The 9,739-nt window shown below is 31.9% G+C and overlaps 1 protein-coding gene across 16 annotated transcripts; it reads left to right on the top strand.

Moving 5' to 3' along the window:
• Nucleotides 1–472: 472 nt before the first annotated feature.
• LOC114272084 (sodium/hydrogen exchanger 2) lies at nucleotides 473–3,975 on the top strand. 16 transcript variants are annotated; one of them, XM_082924982.1, is made up of 5 exons: nucleotides 504–738; nucleotides 1,915–2,267; nucleotides 2,449–2,544; nucleotides 3,353–3,453; nucleotides 3,584–3,975. In XM_082924982.1, exons 2-5 carry the CDS (start codon nucleotides 2,085–2,087, stop codon nucleotides 3,774–3,776), a joined length of 573 nt encoding a protein of 190 aa, XP_082781108.1. In that variant the 5' UTR covers nucleotides 504–738; nucleotides 1,915–2,084; the 3' UTR covers nucleotides 3,777–3,975. The 16 variants fall into 16 exon arrangements, 4 of the variants coding, with proteins under 4 accessions (XP_082781108.1, XP_082781109.1, XP_082781110.1 ...); XM_082924983.1 differs by having other exon boundaries at nucleotides 513–778; XR_014366575.1 differs by lacking the exon at nucleotides 504–738 and adding an exon at nucleotides 2,655–2,701 and having other exon boundaries at nucleotides 745–2,267.
• Nucleotides 3,976–9,739: the final 5,764 nt, after the last annotated feature.

Raw genomic sequence — 9,739 nt, 5'->3', positions numbered from 1 at the left:
ATATTTTTACATAATTTTCTTAAAAATGATTTATTTTTAAAATTTTCGTAAATCAATTTTATAAACTTGACTCTCATGCATTATCTTTTCTATATATTTAGCCTTTTTTAAGTAAATATCTTAATTCACAAAAAAATCATAAATGATACTTTATTGAATCAAAATTTCTCTTTTAAATAATAAAATATTTTTGTTTCAAATATTAATTAAATACCAAAAAATAATTTTTTTTTGTGTCACTAAAAGAAATTAAGATTTTAAAGACAAATTTGTAGAGGCAAAAAAAATTTGTCTATAAAAATTATACTATTAGAAACAAAATGAAAGAATTTTGAAAAAAAAAATAAAATTTAATCATATTATTGTATATTTAAGACAAAACTATTTAGTTGCAAAAGATTAATGACTTTTTGCCAACAATTTTGATTCGTCCCCCAATAAACACAACTCATACATTATTTTCTTTTATTTTCATTCTTTCCACTTCAATAGTCAGGATTTCATTTCCTTCTCCACACCACTCACACTCTCTCTCTCTCTCTCTCTCTCTCTCTTTCTCTCTCTCTCTCTCTCTCTCTCTCCATTGAAGCCCTAATTTCATTGTTCTCGGTGGTTTGTAGATTTCAATCACTCTCTCTCTCTCTCTCCCGATCGAATCGCTAATTTCATTGTTCTCGGTGGTTTGTTGATTTCAATCATTGATCTTAGAGACTCCTCGACAGCGATTTCAGTATCTAGGTTTGATCGATTAATCGATTATTCATTTGAGATAAAATGTGTACGAAATTGATGACGTTTTTATGTCTTCAATTCATTCATCTTTAGTTTATTTCTTGCAAATTTACAGTTGTGAAGATCTGTTGTTTGTTGTGATTCACATAGATCTATTGTAAATTTCAGTTTCCTTCCTTTTGTTTTCATTTTGATATACAAATCTTTGAACTTGATTTTTTTTTACTTATTTTTTGCTTGTTTTGGCATGACATTGATTCGAGAGATTGTGTTTCTTCAATTTGTTTGCTCGGAACTTGTATTGTTTGGTTTCAATTTATACTTGAATTTGGTGTTCTGAACATTAGGATCTATTTTTGTAGTATTCAAAGAAAATGAAGGCAAATTTGACATGGTTCTGTGGATTTTTTTTTCTAATTATTTTAGAGAATAAATTATTTTAGTTCTAAGTGACATGGTTATGTTTTTAGATCAACTTTTACTCAAATTTATAAAAAGACCTTGGAATGCCAGACGGAGTTCTCATTAATGAGAAGGGACCTTATAGATATAATACAATGCTGGTCCCAGATGGCATTGATTATGAAACAATCAATGTTGACCCAGGTGAATGATTACTTTCTTATAGCAGTTGCATATATAAATTAAGGTCATTTAAAAACTTCAAATAGTGACTTTATCGTCATATATTTTTTGATTTGTCGATTATTCAAACCTTCAATGTTTAGCTGTTGTGCAATTCAGAATTAATTCCATTTCATTTCTGGTTGTTTTAAAATACCCTTTAGGGTTCCCTCTGACATTATACCACCTTACAGTTGCTAAAAATTTAGAAATTGAAAGTAATCAGTACCCATTTTGGTTGGTCATAATTGTTTGTGGAACCAATTTCTAATTCTGACTACATTATTGTAATTACTGCTATACATTTCTAAACAGGAAGCTTTTTATATCTGGTTTATTAGGAATGAGCTCTTGCTTTGATGACTAGGGTCATTGGAGTATTTAGAACATGCACAGGCATGGTCATACCTCAATGTAGATGAGTTATAGTGAAACAACTGTGGATTGTTTTAATGTCATAAATTAAAATTGAACTGGTTCGTGTTTAGTCATTTTGTATTTTCAGTTTTCCTGCTGTACTCCTTTGTTGTGAACCTGCTACACTGTGATTTACTGCAGGAAAGACTTATCGAATTTGTGTGCACAACGTTGGGGTCACAACTTGTTTGAACTTTAGAATCCAGAACCATAATTTGCTCCTAGCAGAAACAGAGGGTTATTACACATCGCAACAAAATTACACTAGTTTAGATATCTATGTTGGGCAGTTCTACTCTTTTTTGGTTACCATGGATCAGAATGCAAGTAGTGATTACTATATTGTAGCCAGTGCTAGATTTGTGAATCAGTCTCTTTGGCAAAGTGTTACTGGTGCGGCTGTCTTGCACTATTCAAATTCAAAAGGAAAGGCAGCTGGTTCCCTCCCTGATCCATCGAATGATGTATATGACACATCATTTTCGCTGAACCAGGCAATGTCCATTAAGTTTGTTCCTGTTCCCTTGTTTTTTTTTATATTCATTAACTTCTTTGTCTTTTTAAATTGGAAACTTGTAACTGTCTTATTGAGTTATTTTGTTGGTATTCCCTGTTTTTCATAAAAGAACATTTAGGATATATATTGAAAATTTTATTCATATGTGCACCATCCAGAGCTTTGACCTATCTCATATCAACCCAAGCACAATTTTGCAGTTAGTCGGCAATTTCTTATATTTATTTGCCACGAGCACCATGCTGGAAGTCGTAGTGAGTACCTGCTCCTCTCTCTCTCTCTCTCTCTCTCTCTCGTGTGTGTATGTATGCATGTGTTTACTTTTGGTCTTATGTCTCTGACATATTTGTTTGTACTTGTGCAAACTGGATTGCTTAGTGCATTCATCATCAAAAAGCTTTATTTTGGGAGGTTTGTAAATAGTTTTCATACTGCTGAATTTGCTTTATGTTATCATCACTTAATTGACCACAAAATGCAGTGCCTTTTTTTGGGGGAGAGGGGGTAGTTTGTAGTTTAAAATAGATCTCTGTCAATGGGGGCCATAGGAATGGTGCAGTTGCAGGTGATTAAAAGCTCCCTTTGTCTCTACTTCTGTACCTGATTTGTTGTTACACCTTTAGTAGCATATGGTTGTGGTCCTGATGGCTACTACATTTGTGGGTGTGTGGAGAGAGAAAGAGAGAGAGATTCTTATTGATCCATAAGTAGCTTATGGAAAGAGAATCTGTTTGATTCTTTCTTTTTTATCCGTTAGTAGCTTATGGAAAGAGAAGTGGTATGAGAGGATCAAGTACAAGAATTTTCAATTATTCATTGAGAAAAACTATTTATACTTTTTATTACAAACTGCAAGCACTCTACTGATCGTGAGGTTGATGCTCATGGCTTACCTTTCATATATGCTGGCTGAAGTATGATTTCCCATAACTTATAGGCACCTCATTTGCTATTTCTTTCTTCTTTTTTGACTGTCTTATCCTGAACACTCATACAAATTTTGGAGTCATGCAATTTTAGCATCTTAGCCCTGGAATTTTAATAGCCTAATTTGTTTTGTAGTTACTCTATTTAAGTGACATTCTCATAATTTTCTTTTGCGGGATTGTGATGTCCCATTACACCTGGCATAATGTCACTGAGAGTTCAAGAATCACTACCAAGTATGTTTCATGTCCAAATAAGTTATTGGTAGACACTGAAACAAATTATTTTTTCCTTTTCTGTATTGGCAAAATGCTGGCCAATATTTAATGGTACTAATACTGTAGTTGCCTTTAAACATGTTTTCAGGCATGCTTTTGCGACATTATCATTTGTTTGTGAGATATTTATCTTTCTTTATGTTGGCATGGATGCCTTGGACATGGAAAAGTGGAGATTTGTAAACGGAAGGTATGGTTCATATGTCAAAGCTCTCAGTTCTATGCGGGTCCTGCAAGCTTGCGTCGATTTGAAGGCTTGGGAGCTCTCTGTGAGATTTTGAATGCCATTTCAATGAAGCCCTTGAGAAGAATATGCAATGAGTTGTTTTGTTCTGTAGGTAGATACACTGGCAATTTACAATCTGTTCATTGAATAGTTGAATGCTACAAATAATGCTTATAGCACTAGCCTTATAAATTGGAAATGATACTTTTGAAATCGATCAGTTTATGATATACAATCCATATATTACATACTAATGAATCAGAGCATGGATTATGATTTAGCTTATTTTGTTTGTGAAAATGCATTAGGAATTCCATATTAATCAAACAAGTTATGGTCAAACTTTCATATGAGCTATTAGGCCCTAAAGTGAACTCTTTAAACATGCTCAAACTCTCATACGAGCTATCAGCCACATTTCTGGCTTGTCATCGTGGAATGTGGCCCCTCCAAAGGTGCAACTTCTATGCAAGGGTTTGCAGGGTACCTGGGTTGCAATTGGTGTTTTTGTTATTTTGGCTGCTGAATTATTGTTATGTTTTTGATTATTTGATTTTTTTGCTAGAAATGTCAAAGTCAAGTTGCTTTCTTTTGGATGTTTGTGATGATATATTAGGAGGAAAAATATATAAAAATATTATTTGAATCTTATGTTGTACGTTTTGTTTTGCCGACAATTTTTTTTTTCCCAAAGAAATAATTTTATTATTGATGCAAAGTTATATATGAGTAATGTTACAAAAAAAAAATTATATTATCAAATTTTTAGAGACCAATTTTAGTTGTTTAAAAAAAAATTATAACTTTTAGAGACCTCTATTAGCCGTCTCGAAAATTAAAACTTTTACAGACCACTTTTAATTGTCTCAAAATCTACTAACTTTAGAGACCAATTTTTGTTGTCTCAAAAACTTTTTTTTTTTTTTGCCGTAGTTTGTAATAGACATTTAAAGACAAATTTTGGTTGTCTCAATCAAAATTTTTTGTAACCACATATTTTTGTTTTTAAAAGTCTATTTATAGTGTTAAATGCAAATTTTGTATCTAAAAGTCAATTTTTGACTTTTTCGGACAGACCATTGGGGACAAACCTTGCGACAAACAAAATTAGTTGACTAAAATTTTTTTTAACAAATATTACACTTTTAGAGACAGAATAAATTTATCCCAAAAAAACTGATTTTTTTTGTAATGTGCGTACAAAATCAATTTATAAAAAAATATTTTATATCGAAAGAAACGGATGTATGTGGTCTGGGCAGTGAACAGGGTCAATTTCGCTATTGTGGTGTCGAAATTCGGGTGTATGTTCGTAATCTCAATTATAAGGAAAAATTAATATAATATAAATTAAAAAATTATATATTTTTATATATAATGATATGATTTATTGTAAAATTTTATTTTAAAATAAAATGTCATTAAAATATATTTATTTATAATAATAACATTATCACATTATTTTTTTATTTATAAATTTTATGTATATTTAAAATTATTCATAATGTATCGACAAGGGTATGCACACCATCTTATTTTAAATAATTAAAATTAGAGGATTATTTTTTTTATTTTTTTAGGATAAATTATTTATAAGTCTTATTTGAAAAATTTATACAAGATATGATCCTGTGAAAAAACTAATAATTCAATAGGTTCTTTGGTTTTCTTGTGGACACATTTACCCCCAATCTTAATTAATTAATAAGCTGATTCATGATGATATCATATATGGAAAATTCAATATTATCATAGATTATCATATCTATATGGTTAGAAATTTGAAATTCAAAACAACCTAATTAATGGCAATACCATATATGAAAAATCAAATATTGCCATAGATTGTGATCATATCTATATGGTTGAAAATTTAAAATTTAAAACATAAATATAACATGTAACATTCCAAATCCAATGTGGTATTCCCAAACCCAATGTGACATTCCCATATGCGTCTGAATTCAAAATAACTTGATTAATGGCAATATCATGTATAAAAAATCTAATGTTACCATAGATTGTAATCATATCTATATAGTTGGAAATTTGAAATTCTAAACATAAATATAACATGTAACATCTCAAACTCAATGTGACATTCCCAAACCCAACGTGACATTCTCATATGTTTCTCATCCCAAATCCAACGTAAATGTAACATGTAACATCTCAAACCCATCGTGACATTCCCATATGCTTCTTATCCCAAACCTAACGTGACATTTCAATACTCTATGAATAATGTAACCTCCTAAATGTAACATATAACATCCCAACCCAACCTATTTATTGAATCACCATCCGTTGTATAAATTGTGTACCAAAATAAAATAAATAGATTTACCGCCTCATCGGTTGGGTGTTGGAGGTTGTTTGATGTCTGTCTCCTAGGATACGACGGTTAGACCAGCTATAGCAATGCACCGACTGAGTAACTTCGGCTAACAGAACTTTGCAACACTCTCTCACAGGAAGAACATAATATACAAACTAGAGGAAAACTTTTGAAGACAAGAATGACCAATCTTTTGCTCTTAAAGAATGAAGGAGAGGGTCTCCTTTTATACACATGGAGGAAGAGAGGAAAAGGCTCTTGCAACAAATGCAAGAGATTTAATTTTGCAAAACTCTCAATTGATGACAATTCAATCCATCATCATTATATTTGCACAACTCCCAATTGATGGCAATTCAACCCATTTTATACACGTGTAATGTGTATAATTCTGCAGCCATATTTTCCAATACCTCTTTCATGAAGCCAATTTAATGAGTCAATTTCTTATTCAAATCTTAATGGTTTTTTGTCATTCTTTTTGTATTGTAAAGATTTCATTACAAAGAACCTAGACCCACTTTAATTTACCTCAATTGAGGACTGGCACCTACTTTAATATTGCATTAAAGTCACCAAAAATCCATTATTTTTCCAGCAATCCCTCACATAAAAAATAAATAAATAAATTGACCGAATAATAACAAACAGACAACGCTTAACAACAAAGACTCAGAAAAGAGTGCAACGGAATAACCCCCGGCATCGGAAAAGGTAGCTTTTGGCTTTGAACCCTTCCTAGTGATGTCTATCGGATTTGCTGGCTATCCAGTCAACGCGAAGTCTTGAACTGTTTTGCCGTTTATGTAAACCAAGACAATAGACCTCACACAGGAATTACTCCATCCATCGTTTTGTTCTCACTATTGTGTCTGGTTTGGCTCTGGAGCACTAGCCTGATTCAGTGAGTGGTTTAAAGAATTTAGCCTTGTCAATTCTTATAGAAACAGCCCCACTTCACACTCACATAGGTGACTCTACTTGAGTATCCTGCTATATTCAGCTCAACAACTCAATACACCAGAGTCATTTAACCTTTACACTCGCAGGTATCACTAATAAAAGGAATGGCTTGAGGTTTAACCTCCTCAATGACATATCACCATTACACGCAATTAGGTTGTCCCATTGAACCTAGATCTTGGGATCTCCAATCAACTAGGTTGGGTTTCCATTCTGGTAACACCTTACACTAAAGGCCTTAACCCCATTCATTCTGACGACTTCTCTGCTAACACTCGATTTAACCATTTGGTTAGTGGATCCGCAATGTTGTCCTTAGACTTTACATAGTCTAAAGTGACAACCCCGTTCGAGAGTAGTTGTCATATGGAACTATGTCTACGACGAATATATCTAGACTTTCCATTATACATATTACTCTTTGCTCATCCAATAGCCGATTGGTTATCACAATGCATACAGATGGCTGGCACAGGTTTTGACCAATGTGAAATATCCTCAATGAACTGGCGAAGCCACTCAGCTTCTTCAGTTGCTTTATCAAAAGCAATAAACTCATATTCCATTGTTGATCTAGATGTACACGTTTGCTTGGAAGATTTCCAAGACACGGCTGCCCCTCCGAGAGTAAACACATAACCACTAGTGGATTTTGAATCCTTTATATCAGATATCCAATTAGCGTCATTATACCCTTCTAGTACCGCTAGGTATCTGGTATAATGCAGCCCATAATCTCGAGTGTAGCGTAGATAACCTAACACCTTCATAATACCCCTCTAATGAGTAACATTCGGATTACTCATGTACCTACTAAGCCTACTAACAGAGTAGGCTATATCCGGCCTTGTACAACTCATTAGATACATCAAACTTCCAAAGAGCTAAGAATGCTCTAACTGAGAAACACTTTCACCATTATTCTTAGTCAAATGTAGACTCAGGTTTACTAGTGTCCTAGACACACTTGTATCTGATTTACCAAATTTTTCTAGTATCTTCTCAACATAGTGAGACTGAGAAAGTACAATACCACTAGATGTTTTGATAATATTTATACCCAGAATGACATCTGCAAGGCCTATATTTTTTTATGTCAAACTTAGAGTTTAACAATTTGGTAGTTCTAATTAATCATCATTACTACCAATAATGAGTATGTCATCAACGTATATACACAAAATGACATAACCTCTGTCAGTGTCTTTGATACGCATTTGTCACACTCATTAATTTTGAACCCATTTGACAACATAACGTTGTCAAACTTCTCATGCTATTGTTTAGGCACTTACTTCAAACTATACAATGATTTGAAAAACTTACAGACTTTCTTATTTTGTCCTGGAGCTGAAAACCCCTCGAGTTGCTCCATGTAGATTTCTTTATCTACATCTCCATTCTTTACATCCATTTGATGTATCTCCAGACCACATAAAGCTGCTATCGCAATCACCATGCGAATGGATTGTCACAGGTGAATACGTGTCAAAATAATCACCTTAAGTATTCCTGTTCATGAGAAACAAATATAGAATTAAGCTTTTTGGGGGGATAAACTGGGTTTAAACAAACCAATTCCCAAGCAAATAAAATTTCTTACCAAAATTACACAACTCATAAAAGTTAACTGGTACTCCCGGAACTGAGCTCATTATTTCTAAAATAAAATCATAAATATTTTACCTAATGCTAAAATTTGGTTTCTTTTCTCAAAACCAAAACACTTTGGAAATAATTAGATTATAAACCAAAACATTTTGAAAATAATCAGATTATAATCAAAGACTTTCTCCAAACTTGCTTTTCCAATACTTTGGGAATAAAATGATTAAACCCAAAGACTTCCTCAAATCCCAAAGGTTTGAAACCAAATCCGTCTTAGTTGTCATTTCTGAACAAATAAGAACTACTCTTTAGCCAAGACTAAACCCCTTGGTTTCTATTACAGAAAACCAAACCAAGTTCCAAACTTTACAAGCAATTTAAAAAATTGCTAACAAAAATTACAAGTAATGTGAAAAATTGCTACAATAATACAAGCAAATAAAATGCTTTTACATATTGCTAAAAAACCATAACTAAAGTCCAAGCAAAAAAAAAAATTTGCTTCAATTTGTATATAAGTAAAATAGCCAATCCATAAGGTTTCTATTTCGTCCAAACACATTTCCACGCATAAGTATTCCTGTTCAAATATGTTAGTAGTCCAAACTTTTGATTTATACATCCCAAACTATTCATTTGGTTTTGTATTTGTTTTTCTAATTCCTTTCGCGTAGGTATTCTTGTAAAGCAAGTTAGCAGAAAATCTCAAGAAAACGAAAACACAAACCAAACAATATAAAGAAACTTGAAACCATCTAGCAAACTATTTAATAATAAAATTAACTAATAATTTAAAATGCTAGATGAGTTACAAAAATAAGCTTATAACTTTACAATTAAATTAAAACTTTAATACCCATCAGTTATGTATGCAATTATTACGCAACTAAAACTCCAAAATTAAATTTACAATTTAATTTACACAATAAACAAGTAAATAAATATAGACAAGTTACAAAATTAAAATTTATTAATCCACAATTAATTTAAAAATTTAATTAGAAAGAGTTGCATATACCTTATAACTTCAAATTAAATTCAAATTATGAGGTAATTCTATATGGCATTACTACACCAATAAAATAAATTTATAGTTTTATTTACACAAT

This window comes from Camellia sinensis, chromosome 4 (assembly GCF_055761805.1).
Source record: "Camellia sinensis isolate YWXY chromosome 4, ASM5576180v1, whole genome shotgun sequence".
NCBI lineage: Eukaryota > Viridiplantae > Streptophyta > Magnoliopsida > Ericales > Theaceae > Camellia > Camellia sinensis.
The sequence above is the reverse complement of the archived record's forward strand: the minus strand, read 5'-3'. Positions and strand labels throughout refer to the sequence as shown.

Bases quoted from the DNA above. Each gene is read 5' to 3' on its own strand.
- LOC114272084 (XM_082924982.1), top strand. From the start codon at position 2,085: ATGGATCAGAATGCAAGTAGTGATTACTATATTGTAGCCAGTGCTAGA. The intron at 2,268-2,448 runs GCAATGTCCATT...TGCACCATCCAG, and splicing joins CATCATTTTCGCTGAACCAG to AGCTTTGACCTATCTCATAT. The intron at 2,545-3,352 runs GTGAGTACCTGC...TTTGTTTTGTAG, and splicing joins GCACCATGCTGGAAGTCGTA to TTACTCTATTTAAGTGACAT.